We start from the raw sequence: 18347 nt of genomic DNA, 5'->3' as shown, positions 1-18347 counted from the left end.
ACATGAAAAATTACTGAAGAATTAACAATTGGAATTCTTCTCGTTTTTTCTTACAACATAAACTTTGCCCTCAGAATCGCATTACTTTACTAGATTAGTAATTGTTAACTTTCGGTGTCTTGATCATCCTTCTCCTTTCGAAAAAGCTACTTACTTAGCAATGGAACTGTACAATATCAGCTTTTACTACATGTATCACGTCTCTTATACAATTTTTGGACGAAATAAAGTTCATTTTAACTGCGGATGAAAATCAAGCCAATAAATAATTTACCCAAGTTGACTGCATTTGAAGGAAGTACTAAAAAGAAGCTTGAAAAAATCCGAGCCTCAGCAGTTTCGAATCCATGCCTCCCCAATACTCACTGGGCTGTACTACTAACACTTGAGCTACCAAGCCTCGCTCCCAACGTGAGCTCTCAATGGGAGGTATAAGTTCGAATCCCGTGGGGAGGTGAATTCTTTTCGGGCTCTTTTTCTGCAATTCCTTAAATTGCAGTCCACTTACGAGGGTGATTTCTTTGCTTACCTGCTACAAAGAAGTAATAAAACTACTCACTTTTAAAAGCTTAAGACCTGTAAGGTAATTTTATGATATTTCTGTAATCAGTCTCTTAAAGAAATAACAGAAATAACTAGTCCAGAAAAGGGAAATCAGTCAGTTTGATATCGATAGATACAAGAGAATTAGGGACCATCGCATGCGATAAGGGAAGGGAGCAGAAAAAACTGTTGAGATTTTGCCCTTCTCTACCCCTGTAAGGCATTTTTATTAGCTATGCCATTTGCTTTATTTTCAGGAGCTACACATATATAGAGAGCATGCATCTAAGCTGTCAAAGTTGTGATGTGCACTTGTATTTGAAGAAAACTACGTAGATTTCACTTTTCGAACTGCTAGATTCCTCTGAGCTCTTGGCTTTTATCTTTTCGCAATCCTGGATGATGCAATATCAAGCAGGTTGGTGATTGAATAAAGAAAAGTACCAACGAGGGGATTATTATTTGAATTAGTACCAAATTCAAAGAAGCAACTTCGTGAGCAATGCAAGGTAGGCAGTAAGGAGAATTATTGTTAAGAGCTTGGGAGTGAAAGGGTTAAATAACATTCTCCTGTATTACTGTTCCATAATTCAGCAATATCGTGCTGTTAGTAGAAAGTGACTTTAGGAAGGAAAACTTTAAACTCACCCAATCTCATAATGTTTTTGAAAAGAAAGTTCCTACACAAGAGTCCAACGAAATTTCAAACCACATTACTTTCCTTTGTTTTTTTTTAGAATGAAACTGCACATCAGTCATACGTTTTCATAAGAAATAACAATTAACTCTACGAAATGCGAGACAACAGCGCGCGCACATGACGCGTTCTGTCCACTTACTCAGGGATGACGAGTTAACTGTCCCTTTAACTGTCCTACTACACTGTCCAGTTACACCGTACACTTTCCTATTAGTGCTCAAATCGGGCTGGTGATACGAAAAGAAGTTCTGATACCAATTAATCATTACCGTTACAATTTCCGGAAACAACAAATACATTTGGGTCACAGATCTCCGGTGAAGACAATGCCCAAACTAGGAAAAAATTCTTAATTTTGGAAATTCCTCAGTTCTTTTAGGATAAGTGATTGTTTCTATTGTTATTGCGATTTATTCTGTGATTGGTGGATTTGGCTGAGTGGACTTAGTATGATTGGCTGCTTCAACTGTCCGATCACAGCCAACTGTCCAAACACAGCCGATTACAGCTAAGGCACCGATCAGATTTGAGGAAACTGTAATAGCCATGATTAAGGTGAGTACAAAGCAATGATGCCTTTTTGATAGCCATCGTTGCGCCTTCGAAAACTCTCCTGCAGGCGAAGAAACGCTCGTCCCGCAGTCTAATTGAAGTCTTTAGAAATGCAGGGGATATGACGATATAGCCTTGGCTATATATATATTTCTATTCTGTTAATAATATCACTGTTGCAGTAAATATTTTGAACCCAGGAGTAAAATGTTTTCGTGTTGTGTAGTCTAACCGGCTAAGTGAGAAATGTATAGAGGAACGACCCCGATAACAGCGAAAGACGTTTTGACAGCCAAAAAGAGAGTCATTATCAGATTCAATAACGATGACTTCTACTCAGATCATCCAAACGTGAGCAACTGTCAGCCTCAATTACAAGTGTCCTTTACATGACTACCCTCGAGCCTCGACCAATACCTCTTTCACTAAATCGTGTCACATATATGCTATTTTCGTGGGGAACGAGGTCATCTGGTCTGGCCTTTTTCGTACGATTATTCAATTCACAAACGTCTTCATTAATGATGTAATTCACACTTTGGCACATGGCACCATTATTGCACGCCATCACACACTCTGTCAAGCTTTCTGCCCTGGTTTTCTTGAATGTGTGTCCGTGGAGCATCATCCCATAAATGGAACGTTCGGATCGAGAAGACACGGAAGAATTCATTAGGGCAGCTGGTATATAAAGAAGAATGCAATCATACAATCCCGTCGCACAAGGTACATTTTTCCAACAAAAAACTCAGCTGATGTGGAGCTCAGCCCGAAAATAATAAAAAGAGGTGAATGTATTGGTAAGCATGCGGGCTGAACATTGCGCACCGCCTGAGAATTGGACCAGAAACATTTACTGCCTCGTGACGTTCGAAATCAAACTTCACTGGACATTCATTTTTTAATGAAAGCAAGAGACACTGCATGCCGTTTTGTCAAGTGATACAGACCTCCTCCACCTCCAGCTATTATCAAAGGCGTGTTGTTTTGTCTGACAAAAATTAGCCAAACTGGTCCGTGTCCACAGCAAATAAACCATGCATGAAGAAATATCTCATATTCCTAATTTCGATAAAGCAAAATCTGATTCCGTTGGAATGTGGATCCAATCAAAATCTACCGTCAGCCACCACCAAATATGGCGTTCGCGTTATATTTAGTAACGAAAATTGGAGTAAAACTTAATTTCTGAGGTATCTCGCTGAGAAATAAGTAAAAAAATGTATATCCCGATTGCCAGTGCAAATTGGTAGGGTGCCATGTTGAGACACTTAAGTAGCCTGGTTTTGGTTACTCATATTTAAAAGTACGTAAACCGTAAGAATTTATTGTTGCTTATTAGTCTATCGATGAATGAAGCAACGTTCTTTATTTTTGATGGGTTTCGTTTCAGCGACTCCGGTGGATCACGTTCCGTATGAATACAAGACACTTATAAAAGTCAAATCAAAATAGATCAAACTAGGTCTGCTTTCATTTTAAATATGACTTATTCTTTCCTTCCTCTGCTCAATTTATGAGTAATGAAAAATTAATCAGACGAAAAGGGAATAAACAGCGACTACTTAACGTTCAGGAAAGCCTTTCAAGCGGCGATGTTGCTAAAATTAAAGATTTCTTATATATTTGATTGGTATTATCAGAAACTTTGGGGTTTTACCGGGCGAAGCGCTGACAATTTGGAAAGGTTTTCTGCGTAATTCTAATGATTTTTTTGCGTCTACTACAAGGCTCTCTTTATTTCTATTCTTACATTATTTAAAAGTTAATTTTGCAAAGTTTTATAGAGAGACAGGTTACAAGGATTTAAAACTTTTCTAAGACAATTTTTGTATTTTGGTCTTGCTCGTATTGATTCATTTCTTAATACTTCATTTGTTTTTGTATTTCTATTTTGATAGTTACATAAATCCCCCCCAAAAAATGAAAAGGTGAAATTCACAGTTAGCCAGTGGCTTACCTTCTTGCTTCGGTGAATCTTGGGGAACTCGTTCCAAACGAGGTTAGATAGTTAACAGTGAGGATGCACTTCTCGGGTCTTAGAAGCGATATTAATTTTTAATGCGTAATCTGAATTACTCCGTACGGGCTTATTAAAGTATACCTCCGTACATTGTAAATAAAGTTACACATTACATATTGTTAGCAATTTCATCATTACATTTTCAAGAAAACTTAGGATACCTCTCTATAATGCAGCTGCCATGCTTCATTCTCCATCAAACATCACAAGCAAAACCTCTAAAAGGGATCTAAAACCTCTTTTTGTTCTCGCTTCAACTACCTTAAATGACTGGAAATTCAGAGCTGCGATTTGTTAATCACAAGTATGATAACAGACAGGCATGGACGACACGAAGTCCTGTTATCAATTAATCGTAGCCTTTACCATTTCCGAAAAAACAACCCGTCCATCCTGGAAACTCCCAGTTTTCCTTCAAATGAGTGATATTTGGTTATTGTGATCAATTCTGTGATTGATGGATTTAGCTGAGTAGATTTGGTATGATTGACTACTTCATACTGTCCGATTACATCTCTCCAAAAAAATTAGTGAAAATTAAAGCAGTTAGCGCACCAATCACATTTGAAGGAATTTTAATGGTTGATTAAATAATTTTCATTAATGATTCTATACAGTGATTTCACAGTAATGTTATCGTAACCTGACCAGGTCCATCAGATTGGTAACAACACTCATTTTTCTGATCCTTTCCTGAGTTGAAAGAGCCACCCCCTCCTCCACATGAATCTTTGTTCATCTCTCCGCCACCTCCGCCAGAATACCCACCACCACCCCCTCCTCCGTAAGCTCCTCCTCCTCCCCCAAATCCACCGTCGGCTTTTAACGCATTGCCTTTGCCCCCCACTCCTCCCTGAAGAAATCCTCTGCCACCATCTGCGTTCTCATCCGTTCCGTTGGAAAAAAAGCCTCCACCGCTGCCGCCTAAAAGAATAAAAAGGGGACTCTACTTAAACAGACAAAAAGAAAAAATGATAGAAAAAAAGATGTTAACAAATCGCGAAATAAATGAAATGAAACCATTTATACCAAAAAGGTTCTTTTTAACAATAATAACTGATATTTCCTTATTTAAACGAATCGTTTGGTGGAAGAAAATTCCTCCCTGAATTTTACAATACGGATGTCAATTTCCATAAGCAAGAATCGAATTTTTTTTATTCATTCTGGATGTGGTGTTCCCATAGCCTACGAGCAAACTCTCATAAATGCTGCTGCTGAGACAAGCACACCTCTGACTTTCCAGAAAGTTTTCCGAAAGTCGAGGTGTGGGTGGGGCGAGGTGTCGAGAAGTCTGCAGGTTTTCTCTAGCGGACCTCTTTCTCGCCTGTTTCGCTCTCCAGCTCGCGAGGCCCCCGGAAATTCCCTCACCTGCGTAGCTGGCATTGCCACTCTGCCCGCCAAGGCCACCGATTCCGCTTGACCCTGCTGATCTGTACCCAGGATTCCCAGTTGTGTTTGTACTTGCGTCACACCCTGCATGCCGTTTTGTCAAGTAATGCAGACCTCCTCCACCTCCAGCTATTATCAAAGGCGTGTTGTTTTGTCTGACAACGAATGTACCTCCACCACCGCCAGAACTCCAGTCATTATCTTTAGAGCCCCCTTCCTGTCCCACAAGGATACGAATGATCTCATCTTTAATCAGACTGAACGTTCCGATCATTCTCGCTCCTCTTCCTCGATACTGTGCGCTATTAGGGTGTGAATCGTACCCTCCTGCTGCTCCTATTGCTTCTATTCTGTAATCACCAGTGTGAGGCACAGTCCACTGTTGAATACCGCTGGACAATGTAACTTGTCTGTCATGATCCTGACCTATGTAGTGACTGCCCAGCGTTGTTGGGCCATATCTTCCGGTGGCACCGAGATTTGAGAAGATCGCAGAGAATGCTGAAAATTAAATCATAATAATAATAATAATTGTAATAATGATAATAATGAAAATAATAGTAAAAACCATTACATCATTGATGCCGTACTTGATGTGCTTGTTAATTCGTAGTCCGTTAAGAAAACATTCGATGCTCCGTCATGAGAAGACACACAGGGCTTGCACTGTAAGTATCCCGGAGAGCTCCACACAATTCCTTATAATAAAATTATAAGGAATTGTATGGAGCTTTTTTAGCGTTAGTCGAGGCGTGGAGGGTGTTGACACGTACGATACTTGCGAGGTGTTTTTCCCGACACTCTTCTGACAGAAGAATGTCACGTAATGAAAGCAAACCAGAAACGATTGAAGAGCAACTCGGGTTTTCACATATCATCAAGTTCATTAAAACGAGCATTGAATTTCCTGCACATCAACAAGCCTTTGTTTTATACTTTTACACCGATCACGAGCTCATTTGTGTTTCGGAAATAGTTCAATTAGCTATATAACAATGGCGGAATTTGTGAAGGATTTTGAAGATGAAGAAGAACGAAAAGAGCGAGTTATTAAATCACGAAAAAACACTCCAGAAGAAAGAAACAGACAGAGAAAAGAATGGAAAGAGGAAACAAGGGAAGCAAATGCCGAATTCAACGAATAAAAATGTTGAACTACAATCACTCAACCGCGAAGCGAATGAGTTGGTGCCTTGTACTTCTGAGGCTAAGCAAACGAAACTGCCTCCTTCGGACCAACATTTTGAGCCACAAAATGTCAAGAAACCCCATATTCTCGCGCTTAAACCAGGCAGTGAAGAGAAGAAAGAGGCTTTGGGTGGTTGTTCAAGAGCTGCTAAGATGATTCAAATGGCTGTTGGTGCCGACGCAGTTGTCTCGCAGAAACCTCGTGGGAAACGTCATCAAACCTTTTTAATTGGAAAAAAAACCACAGCGAGCAATGGATCCAGATTTGAACCCAAAGAACTCAGGCCAGAAAACATTGAACACTTGTCTAAAAATCCAGTTGGGAGTGGAAGCTTTGGACAGTGTTTTCTCGGGCGCTATCGAGGCATCGACGTTATTGTCAAGCAAATGACTCACAACGAAACGTCAGAGGATGAAGAACGAGCAAGGAGAGATTTACTCCACGAAGCAAAGGTCGTTTCTGCTTTGGGGGACCATCCACATCTACCCATGTTTTTTGGTGTTGTTACAAAGGCCTCACCATTATGCCTTGTGACTCAATTTCATGGTGTTCAGCAAGAAAGTCTAACTCTCCATCAAGCGGCCGATAACAACGCAGTTACTAAAGCAAACTGTATTTCTATATTTAAAAAGATATGCAGTGTTTTAGACCACGTGCACTCTAAAGGATACCTTCATAACGACATCAAAGGAAACAATGTTGTACTAGAAGGGCGACCCTAAAAGCCGGAACGGCGGAATGGCGGAATGGCGGAAAATGACCCCAAATCCTAAAACATGGAACGGCGGAAAATGACCCCAAATCCTAAAACACGGAACGGCGAAAAATGACCTCAGATCCTAAAACATCGAACGGCGGAAAATGACCCCAAATCCTAAAACACGGAACGGATGTCAGGGCATGTTGCACAAATTTTGTACAAAGATACCAAGCGCTTGGCTCCCCACGACGATAACGCGCGTGACTAAAATTAAGTGTTATTAATTTTTTTTCTTTTACTTAGTGGTATAAATAATAATGAACCATTATGCATGAAAGATAGCTGCGTTTTCGCGTTGTAAACCTGTTTAGTTACCTTTTGTTACGAAAAATTTGCCATGAAACCAAACTCGACATACCACATTAAAATAAACAATTGTAACTTTGATACGTTTCCTGGTCACGTCTGTATTGATTTATTGAAACAATAACGTCTCATATGCTTGTAAATGTGAGAACATCACAGGGACGTTTTCAAGCTTCTCAAAATATGACAACGTTCAGCCCCAGCTCCAAACTTAGACTAGCGTAAGAAAGTTAGCAGAAGGAAGCCGTCAAGAAGAATTTGAAGAAGGGAGCGAAGTCGAAAAACAAATATTCAAGCATCATTGCACACGGTTCCGGCTTTTAGGGTCGCCCGTACTAGAACGGCTCTCAGCCTCTGGGGAATTCAGCCCAGTTCTTATTGACTTTGGAAAGAGCCTTAAGGTTTCATCTGTTACGTTGTACCGTAGAAACGGCACCGTTATGAAATGCAAAGGGAAAAGCTATTTAGCCCCTGAGGTTGTTAGTGAACGACTCTATGGCGTTGCCAGTGACATTTTTTCATTGGGAAGAATGCTTAAGGCGATATCGTCTTTGTTTGGTTTTTATGAAAGGGTCCGAGAATTGGTTAAAATGTCAACCAGAGATAAGCCGTCAGAGAGACCTAGCCTTTATGCTTTCTCTCGTAAGATTGCTGATGTTAAATTTTAGGTGTAGTATTTTCCAAGTCAGCAGACCTAATATCAGATAGAATCGCATCATTGCATAAAATCTCGCCTTCTGATTGGTTGACGAGGCGAGTTGTTTAGCGGGGCTAAGTGATATTGTTTCGCATCTACGTATACATAACAAATATAAGTAATGCTGTTTTCTTTTTATCTTGTTTTTATTCAAATATGTGATACAAGGAAAATCCATTACTTGGCTCGTGAATTCCGCGTTAAATTGCACTTAAAAACCGATATCGCACTCATCGCTTCGCGTATCGCTTTTCGCGTGCAATTAAATGCGGAATTCCCTCGTCAAGTAATGAATCTTCCTACAATAATTTCATTCAAGATTTAGTTACTACAATTTCAGCGATTTTAAAATGAAGGACAACTTCTTCCCCATGATTCTGCCGCAAGAAATAGTTTATGACCCAGCTTACGTGAATAAGAACCTATTGACAACAGGATAATTGTAAATCATTTTTTATCAGTTTATTACCCTTAACGTGTGAACTACATCCGATTTTGAGGGGACAAAACGGCTTTCTAATGACTGCTGGAAGGGAGAAAATATCTTTCTTAATTGGGTGTAATTCCGTGGCACATTCAGTTTCTTGGCGATCGCTGCCAAAAAGCTGTAATGTCGTCTCAAAATCGGAGCAATTTTGTCCGTTTATGGACAAAATTAGGCATAACAGTGCTGGTCAAAAATAAAATATTTCGTACCAAAAAGTATCATAGTAACATCTTTGTGTAATTGTTTTATTCCGCCACGTTATTGAAAGAAGGACATTTTCTGTCTTTTAAAAATTGCTCACTTAAATAAATATAACGCAAGAGGAGTAGCGGTACAAAAATAGTCAAGATGCAATCGAATCGAAAAAAGCAGATCTAACGCAAGAAAAACAATAGTGAATAGTGAATAGTGACTTTTTGCGTGACTTGCACAACTTCTTGAAAAAGACATGTAGCTCATCCAACTTGCCTTGCCACTGAAAAAGGCGAGGCTCCATGTCAGCTTTAATATCTGCAAAATAGCCAAAACCTGAAATAAGACCTGAGAAAGACTGTAAAGAGAGGCCCTATATGTTATCACATCATTCAAATAACTGTTGCAAGTAAACATTTTGTTTTCCTTGGGTAAATATTTTTGAGGAATTAAAAACAAAAAGCTCCTTTTGATGTAGCTAAATATCATTTAGGCAAAGTTAAACTGGAGCAAAGCTGGTCAGTGGGTTCACACTAACCTTTAAGGTACCAGCTCCTAAGCTCATCATTAGCAATAAGTTTAATTATTTTAATATTTTCCAAACTCATTTTCCAAAATTTTTATATTTCAGCATAAAACACTCAATAAAGTCATATTATAGTATGGTAAACCTTCTTTAGCCAGTGAGAAAAAATCAGAACTTGTAACCAAAGAAAAAACAAAGTGTTATTACTACTGTTGTTCTACAAACCTGAGCCTTCCAAATCAATTATCTCAGTATGTGTACCAAAATCTCTTACAAAAGTGCCCTTGCTTAAAGCTCCTGAAAAGTACTAAACATTTGGAAAAATGCATTAATTACATAACAGTGTGCTACCATACTACTTGAAGAAATGTTCCCTCACACCAATTTCATTGTCTTAAAGAGAATGTCTGCATGTCTTTATGCTACTTAAAGGACAGCACTTTCTAGAAAAAACTGAACTGGGTTACAGTCACTCATTAGCAACTCTAGGTTACACTGCACCCATGGATGTGCCACCTAAAGTGCAGCCTATGTTAATTACCTTTAACTAAATAAGACACTGGGTTACACAGCACCCATGGGTGTGCCACCTAAAGTGCAGCCAAAGGAAGTTACCTTTACTAAATACAACACTGGGCTACACTGCACCCATGGGTATGCCACCTAACGTGCAGCCTATGTTAATTACCTTTAACTAAATAAAACATTAGGTTATACTGCACCCATGGGTGCGCCACCTAAAGTGCAGCCTATGTTAGTTACCGTTTACTAAAGAAAACACTGGGTTACACTGCACCTATGGGTGTGCCACCTAAAGTGCAGCCTACAGTAGTTACCTTTAACTAAATAAAACACTGGGTTACACTGCATCCATGGGTGTGCCACCTAAAATGCAGCCTATGTTAGTTACCTTGAACTAAAGAAAACACTGGGTTACACTGCACCTATGGGTGCACCACCTAAATGCAGCCAAAGTAAGTTTCCTTTAACTAAAGAAAACAATGGGTTACACTGCACCCATGGTTGTGCCACCTAAAGTGCAGCCTATGTTAGTTACCTTTAACTAAATAAGACACTGGTTTACACTGCACCCATGGGTGTGCCACCTAAAGTGCAGCCTATGTTAATTACCTTTAACTAAATAAAACACTAGGTTACACTGCACCCATGGGTGTACCACCTAAAGTGCAGCCTATGTTAGTTACTGTTTACTAAAGAAAACACTGGGTTACACTGCACCTATGGGTGTGCCACCTAAAGTGCAGCCTATAGTAGTGACCTTGAACTAAATAAAACACTGGGTTACACTGCACCCATGGATGTGCCATCTAAAATGCAGCCTATGTTAGTTACCTTTACTAAATACAACACTGGGCTACACTACACCCATGGGTGTGCCACCTAAAGTGCAGCCTATGTTAATTACCTTTAACTAAATAAAACACTAGGTTATACTGCACCCATGGGTGTGCCACCTGAAGTGCAGCCTATGTTAGTTACCGTTTACTAAAGAAAACAGTGGGTTACACTGCACCCATGGGTGTGCCACCTTAAGTGCAGCCTATGTTAATTACCTTTAACTAAATAAAACACTAGGTTACACTGCACCCATGGGTGTGCCACCTAAAGTGCAGCCTATGTTAGTTACTGTTTACTAAAGAAAACACTGGGTTACACTGCACCTATGGGTGTACCACCTAACGTGCAGCCTATGTTAGTTACCTTTAACTAAATTAAACACTGGGTTACACTGCACCCATGGGTGTACCACCTAAAGTGCAGCCTATGTTAGTTACCGTGAACTAAATTAAACACTGGGTTACACTGCACCTATGGATCTCTAACTATAGAAAATTCTGTGTTACTCTACACTTTAAGGTGTGTTAACTAACAGAATCAGACATGCTTAAATTAAACAATGGTTCACACTTCAATCCTGAGCTCACCTATATTCCTACATGCAGTAGCTTTCAGTTAATGGAGCTCCATTAATTTCAAGCTGCTGTGTGATGGAATTAGTCATAAGATGGGCAAATTACATAGGAGACTGTAGCAATTAAAGAAATACTCACAGAGGTATTTGATTCCTAAAGCGCACTCCGACGGATCATCTGGACGCTGTATGAACTCAATGAATACACATTACCAATGATCTTGACTACATGATGTTAAATCAAGTTGCAAGTATAAAAATAATAGTTGCTTCTTACTAACATCAACACGAGCCTGGTAAAATGTAACTCTGTTAAGGATCAAATTTTTTGCCGTGTTCACATCTTCATACAGCTTCTTGAATTTATCCAGTGGTAGGGCAAGTTCTACAATTTCTTCAAGGTGTTGAAGGATTTCCCGATCTGTTGGACCTGAAACACAACAGCATGAGAGTAAATTAAAAAAGAAAAAAAAAAGATTTTACCTAAGACCTATAGAAAACATCTCTTGAAAACATTATTTTAGGAAATGTCTTACCAGACATTGAACTGACATGGATATTCTGCTTTGTAATAGCAGACTGTTGATCTGACTTCTTCTTTACTGAGATGCGATCGCCATGAAATGACTCTCTGAATTATTTCATGTTTTTCTCTAAAAATGTTTTTCTTTTTCTTTTTCAATTACCAAACTATGAGTACTCCTTTCCTGACAGTATGAAAACAATTTTTGGCAACCTTCCAAGTTTGGCAAAAGATCCTGAATGAGGATTTTAGTTTACTAGCAACAATTAAAAAAAAAAACCCCCAAACTACACACTTAATTTCAGTTCATGCTTTAGTACAAGTCATTTCCCCATGGCTTACAAAATTCATTTTGTTATGTTGAATATAATTTAATATGACAATGATCAAATGCCTACACACCTTCCCATGTTGCATTTGCTTCTGAGGCAATCCAGGCATGTCTCATCTGGAGCAACATCATGGCATTTGCAACCCTGACAAAAACAGGCACACTATCAAATAATTTATAATATTATAATTTCAGATAGAACTACACATTTATCATGCTTCCGATTATCTTCTTCAGAGTTCATGCAGATTTTTGGATCCAAAATTCAAGACTTTTCCCAGACCTTTTTTCCAAAACATCAATTTATTTTTCCAGACTGAAGATGGTCAAATAGGTGATCAATAGAGATCTTGAAAAATGCAGAAACCAAGCTTCTTTCATGATGCACTGCAAATGTACAATAACCATGGTGCAATTGTGAAACTTCTCATTCTGTGATTGAATGTCTTAGCTACAGGCGAGATTGAATTGACCACAGAGGAAAAAAATGAACTTATTAAGCACTTTTTGTAGCTATAAAAAAAAACTCCAGACTTGAACTATTTTTCTAGACATTATCTTCAATTTCAAGACTCTTTCCAGGTCTGGAAAATCAAGACTTTTCCAAGAATTTATGACTCTGTGTGAGCCCTGTTCTTTTTACAGTACATGTATTCATACTTTCAGTGATTTTTAAATGTTTTAAAAGCAGAATGACCTTTAAAGAAGTACTTTACAACTTTTTTTGACTGAATTAAAGCTACTTGATGTTTCTATCACTCACTAATTATTTTCCCAAATATTGGCAAAGATCAAAGTCATCTGAAATCACTGTAAAAAAAGTTGATGAACTGATGCAGCACTTTTATGTACCTCAACTTTAACAGCACAAGTTGCAGTTGCCCCATACTAATTTCTATATCATTTGAGTACTTTACCCTGATAGCATTGCAGATGAAACAGAACTCGACACTGACACCTCTACCACCTAACATGAATGAAGCATTCATCTTCTTCACCAAAAGAGGTACCAAGGTCTTGTAGTCCAGTACAACTAAGTTTGATAACAGAAATGGGAAAGCAAAAGTTAACATGCTAAACTTTCCAGGGAATTAATCTCTAATGTATCTAAAAAAAAGGGTAGTCAAATCAATTTCTGACGTAAAATAGTAATAAATTCCAGGTTTTATTTCTTGCTGCTGCAGTTAAACCTTGAACATGTTTTACAATATAAAAAACTCTTAATTTACTATAGTTTGACTACTGCTTCAATCTAGTTCTAGTCAGACTATCAACTGGGTAGAAACACAATAAATTGCTATAAATAGTATCATGAACAAGAAGTTGACTTTTAAAGCAAATTCCAAGACTAACATTGATTCTTACCCAGAAATTCAACGGTGTAATGTCTACCATCCACTGTCATTCCTTTTTCCTTTAATATTTTCTTCTGGTGGTTGATGTCCTCAAAAAGAATCTTGAGGTTGTCTCTGTCAATAAACAAAAACCAAAAATCTATACAGTCATTATTATATTTAGTGCATTAAAGCAAAATTAGGGATATTGATATCAATCCACTTAGATCTCAGAGTCGATGCATGACCTGGTGATATTGCAACTGAGTGGGGCTTACAAAAATCTGTCATTGTGTTATTTAAGTTAAATGCACATACAACCACAAGCATATTCTAGCCAGAAGGTAGTAAAGAGTTCAAGCAAGTTGCAATTCACAAACCTGTCTTCTTTACAGTTGGCAATTGTCAATGTGTAGACTGACTTTGCACTTTGCTGGCTATATACAGCACCATCACGAGGAACAATTCCAAACAACATATGAGCTCTACCTGCAAAACAATTTTTTACACTAAATTAGTCAAGACAAAAACTGCACCCTTCACCAACCCATTTCACCTTACACATTATTATAATGACCACCTTCCATACAAAGAACTGCTTGCAAGGCCAAAAAAATTTAACAGTTATAGTTATTTTGATTTGGAAGTACAACACACACACACACACACAAAAAAAATATGTGGATGATTATCATACGGCTTCCAGCATATTTCACCAGCTGAAAAAGAGCTTACCACTGGCTGAAATTGCTCTGGAAAACAGACCTAGGGTAATTTTGAAGACGCAGTTGAGTAAAACGCCCGCTTAAGTAATAAAAAAAGCCTGCTTATCTTTTCCTGTACAAGGCTTCGCTTACGAGAATAACTGAATAAAACGAAAGAAAGAGCTGCTATAAACATTGAGGCTCGCGATGGAATAGTTCTTTTTTTGTTCTTTTATTCCCTTAGCCGGGGCGCCAAGTATGAATATTAATATACCGACGTAAGACCAACGTAACTAAACATCTTACCCCCGTCCTTCTGAGCCCTGTGATGTTTATCACGGATTGCCACGTTTTCGAAGAAACTCTCGCCATCGCCTGGAAAAGGACAAGCTTCCAATCAGGAACTCTCAGGCACGCCACGTACTTCGACATTGTGTCGTCGCCAACTAGCTCTTCCACACTCCTCTTTACTCCCATTTTTACAGCCATCTCTTCGACAATTTCATTGACGATGGCCTTCGCTTCTGAGTCGCCAAATGCGCACATGTTCGAAAGCACCATCGTCAAACTTTCCCTGTTTCTTTCGCACACGTTATGCACGTCCTTGATGACGCGACTGCTTCGCTGCTTCATCAACAGCACCTTTTCTGGAGTATCCAAATCTTCCTTTTCGCTGATCTCCTTTAGATTTGGGGAAACATTCTTTTTTTCAGCTCTTTGCGAGTTTCCACTGTTTGGGGGTGTCATGGCCACAGATGATGTCTTGTTCGTTGGTGTCGTTGGCATTTCCAAGCATCGTGAAGCACGTGGTCGTTCTTTGTTTGCTTGGCCTTCATTTTCTTCGTCGATAGACATTTTACTGAGATATACTGAGTTCAGCAAATCTCTCAGCTGCGAAATGAACTCAGAGCTTTCTGAGGAGGAACGGCGAAGCAGAGTGGTTATCAACCCAAACGAGGAACAGACAATTTCCGTTGCATTAGAGGACTTCTTGTTCGAGTAATGGTGGCCATCTAGCAGCCGAATGTGGGCACTGTCGATTCTTTGAAAATCGCTTGGAAAACTGGCGACAACAGGCGACCGCTTAAAGTATTGCGTCGGCGTTGATCCACAAACTTTCGAACTTAGAATGAACTAAGTCAATTGTGGACCTAATTCAGGGCTGATGACCGGAGTGAAGGGCGAGAAACCCTTCCTAGGTGCCATCTCTACTGCAACTGAATCACGCGTTTGAAATACGAAACTGCAAAGAAAAGATAGGCGGGCAAAAACCATGACATTCGAATATCGACATAGTAACATTATCCAGCTGCTAACTCGAGAGTGTTGATAATTTAAGTTAGTCGGCCCATGACATATTTAATGAGATTAAATCAAATTAACTTCGGGATTATCACACCTGAAAAAGACGAGCCCAGCGGGCTTAATACTTACAGTGCAAAGCACTTGTGTCTTCTCATGAAGGTTGTCGACATGTCATTCATCTGTCACTTAGACAACTAGATGACACAATCACTAGCTTGAAGGATTTCATGTTAAAGTGATTACGCTTCCAAACCGTAACTACCGATAATTGTTACAATGTTGCTTACAATTCTCACAGTTTTCACCTATGGCTTTAGGTGGACACAGGCAAATGTATTTCTTGTCTGTGAATCCATTGAGACATGTTGCACCGTGGGCACAGGGGTTGCTGGAACACGGATTCTAGTGAGAAAACCAAAAGGAGCATTCTCAGTCTCCAATTTGAACACTAAAGGCCGCTTATTTACACCAGGTCTAAACCAAACCGCAGTTATACGCAAGCAGAGGACCACAAGGATTCTCTATCAGAGGGTTGATTGAATTAAATAAATAAATAAATGTTCTTCCACTATCAGCTTTCGGCCCTCTTGGCGTTTTTCACAAAAATAAATGTTCAGATAAAAGATACGACTAAACTGAAGATGGCTTAGAACGCGGTTTCGCTAAAACAACGACTTCTAAACTTTGTTAAAATAGCCGACCATATGCGTTCGATTCTCTCGCTATTTTTGGCTTCGATCTCTTTTCATCTATTTGCATGGTAACTATTATTTCACCTGGGTAGCCCAGTAAAGGAATCCTTCCTGTGCCGTAAGATGTTCGGGATGTTGAATATGGTCAGAATCACTCAATTGACAGATCCTGAGTCCATTCTTGTCGGGTGGCCCGACATTCACAGACACACAATTACTTTCCATCAGGCACTCGTATCTACAATCACCACTGAGTTCATTTCCCATTTTGAGCGTTATATTACGAAGTAAATGACCTTGGAGAGCGAATCCATTGTCTGGTTGTCTAAACCGTAGACTTCGACACCCGAGTCCTGCAGATAGGGGTACATGGGGGAAAAAAGCAGAAAAAGTAAAACAACAACAGCAAAAAAAAGTTAATAAGTAACTCTTTAAATGATGTGGAAGTTAGGTAATGAAATAGTAAAGGAATCAACACTTACAATTATAAATTTAAAAAAATGAGAAAAACAAAATACTTTTAACTGACCACCAGATTACAGAATTTTTTTGGTAAAATTTATTATAACTTAATCTCAGCGAGAAGATAATTATTAAAAAAAGAGGCTAACATAAATATAGATTGTGTTATTTATTCTAACTTGAGGCTCAGAGAGATCTTTCACCGAAGAGAGATACGCAATGAGCTGTAGTAAGTTCAAGTAAACGTTAATTTTGTGTTATCAACTTAGCTGATATGTAAATTGACCTCAATAAAGAGGTAACGTTACGAGCGTTAGTCCCTCATCTTCAGCCGTGACAAAGCGAGTGATATCCCTTATCGCATCAGGAAAAAAGAAACCTATCTGTCTGCGATCCAACAATCTTGCTTTTTGAGAGGTGCCTCGTACGAGTTGCAAGACCTTTGCTGATCAAGCTTTTGCCTCTGCTGGTCCACCTCAGAGGAAAAAGCTTTCACAAGAGAATATCGATCAGTTGATATTCGCTCGGCTTCCAATGTTGATTAGAACGGCTCCGAACTTGGTTACTTTTCAGAAACAGTTTAAGACATGCTTATTCAAAAAAACCTATGACATTCGGTCCCATCATATTCTGTAGGTCCTATTTTATATTTTGAAGTTTGATATCCTAACTTTCACTTTGTTTTAAACGGTAAAGTGCTGTCGAATATTTTATCATAAAAGTGATAGACAAATTCGCTGTGATCATTGTAAACCAAATTATCATGTAAAACCTCCCACTAACTCAGCACCACAGTTCCTTTCGAAAATTACCCCCCCCCCTCCCTTTTTTTTTTCAAATAAACTCTGTTTGACCAGATTTCTTAAGTACACATAGATCCGTAAAAGTTTTTTACAAAGGTTGCCTTCTTTGGACCAAATTGACTCAACCGATATAAACATCATGGAGGATTCAATATTCACTGAATAATGTATTCCTTTGTAGAATTCTCTCTGAAATCCACCGATATCAGTTGACCAAGAAAATGGTCTAGAAAAGCCAAAGAAGTGTCGGAAATTTCTCAGGTATATTTAAGAGCCGGATGAAAGGAATTGACGGCGGTTATAAATTGAGTGAGCTCCTCTTTGGTAGAGGAGGTAGCGCCGATGCAATCGTCAATGTAGCGGCCGTAGAGTTGAGGTTTTGGGCCGTGGTATTGGCTAAAAAATTGATGTTCGATAAAACCTACAAAAAGATTGGCGTAGCTGGGTCCCATTTTAGTACCCATGGCCACGCCATTAGTTTGTTTGTAATAGTTACCACCGAATTTCAATTGAAGGCAACGGCTTATGTACTAGTGTTTACTACAAACCTACAGATTCACATAGTTACTTGTTGTATTCATCCTCACATCCATCACACGTCAAGAACTCCATACCTTTTTCACAGTTTCTCAGACTTCGTCGTTTATGTAGTGACGACTCTGATTTTTCCGAAAAATCAGAGGCAATGTGCCAGTTTTTCGATAAACGCGGCTATCCTGTTTCTGTCGTTCAAGCGGGCTACCACCGTGCCCAACAAATCGATCGACAGGCAGCACTACAAACGGCCGAGAAGGAGAACACTGACCGCATTCCATTTACTCTTACATTCCACCCTCACAACCACGCAGTTAAATCTATCATTCTTAAAAATTTTAAATTACTCCAAAACGATT

The 18347-nt window shown here is 39.0% G+C and overlaps 3 protein-coding genes and 1 pseudogene across 7 annotated transcripts in view; 2 read left to right on the top strand and 2 right to left on the bottom strand.

Moving 5' to 3' along the window:
• LOC113678045 (replication factor C subunit 1-like) overlaps positions 1-18347 on the top strand; it is a 249540-nt gene that overhangs the window by 17323 nt on the left and 213870 nt on the right. The gene's annotated exons all lie outside the window — the stretch shown is intronic.
• On the bottom strand, positions 4199-17275 carry LOC149051602 (uncharacterized). Its single transcript, XM_089199864.1, has 5 exons — positions 17264-17275; positions 16274-16618; positions 15785-15899; positions 5190-5711; positions 4199-4742 (listed from the first exon to the last, which is right to left on the bottom strand). The coding sequence occupies exons 1-5, from the start codon at positions 17273-17275 to the stop codon at positions 4441-4443; spliced, it is 1296 nt and encodes a 431-aa protein (XP_089055990.1). The 3' UTR covers positions 4199-4440.
• On the top strand, positions 5901-8296 carry LOC149051604 (uncharacterized; annotated as a pseudogene). The gene is made up of 2 exons (XR_016180908.1): positions 5901-7099; positions 7797-8296. The product of XR_016180908.1 is annotated as an uncharacterized LOC149051604 (transcript).
• On the bottom strand, positions 8290-15608 carry LOC149051603 (uncharacterized). Of its 3 annotated transcripts, XM_089185917.1 has the most exons (8): positions 14499-15608; positions 13869-13977; positions 13520-13623; positions 13072-13187; positions 12226-12299; positions 11440-11730; positions 9593-9674; positions 8290-9159 (listed from the first exon to the last, which is right to left on the bottom strand). In XM_089185917.1, the coding sequence occupies exons 2-6, from the start codon at positions 13964-13966 to the stop codon at positions 11697-11699; spliced, it is 426 nt and encodes a 141-aa protein (XP_089042043.1). In that variant the 5' UTR covers positions 13967-13977; positions 14499-15608; the 3' UTR covers positions 8290-9159; positions 9593-9674; positions 11440-11696. The 3 variants fall into 3 exon arrangements, with proteins under 3 accessions (XP_089042043.1, XP_089042037.1, XP_089042029.1); XM_089185911.1 differs by having other exon boundaries at positions 9593-11730; positions 14499-15598; XM_089185903.1 differs by lacking the exons at positions 8290-9159; positions 9593-9674 and having other exon boundaries at positions 11656-11730; positions 12226-13187; positions 14499-15598.

Source organism: Pocillopora damicornis, chromosome 1 (genome assembly GCF_964200805.1).
Source record: "Pocillopora damicornis chromosome 1, jaPocDami1.2, whole genome shotgun sequence".
NCBI lineage: Eukaryota > Metazoa > Cnidaria > Anthozoa > Scleractinia > Pocilloporidae > Pocillopora > Pocillopora damicornis.
Note: the sequence above shows the minus strand (reverse complement) of the source record. Positions and strands in the feature narration are given on the sequence as shown.

What these genes read in the sequence shown, in the direction of transcription:
- LOC149051603 (XM_089185903.1), bottom strand. Translation starts at nt 13,966, where the DNA reads ATGTTGTTTGGAATTGTTCCTCGTGATGGTGCTGTATATAGCCAGCAA. An exon ending in GCCAACTGTAAAGAAGACAG is followed by an intron (nt 13,624 to 13,868) that starts GTTTGTGAATTG and finishes GTTTATTGACAG; the next exon opens with AGACAACCTCAAGATTCTTT. An exon ending in TTACACCGTTGAATTTCTGG is followed by an intron (nt 13,188 to 13,519) that starts GTAAGAATCAAT and finishes TATCAAACTTAG; the next exon opens with TTGTACTGGACTACAAGACC.
- LOC149051602 (XM_089199864.1), bottom strand. An exon ending in TCCTTTACTGGGCTACCCAG is followed by an intron (nt 15,900 to 16,273) that starts GTGAAATAATAG and finishes TTTTCTCACTAG; the next exon opens with AATCCGTGTTCCAGCAACCC. An exon ending in TGGCAATGCCAGCTACGCAG is followed by an intron (nt 4,743 to 5,189) that starts GTGAGGGAATTT and finishes TTATTCTTTTAG; the next exon opens with GCGGCAGCGGTGGAGGCTTT.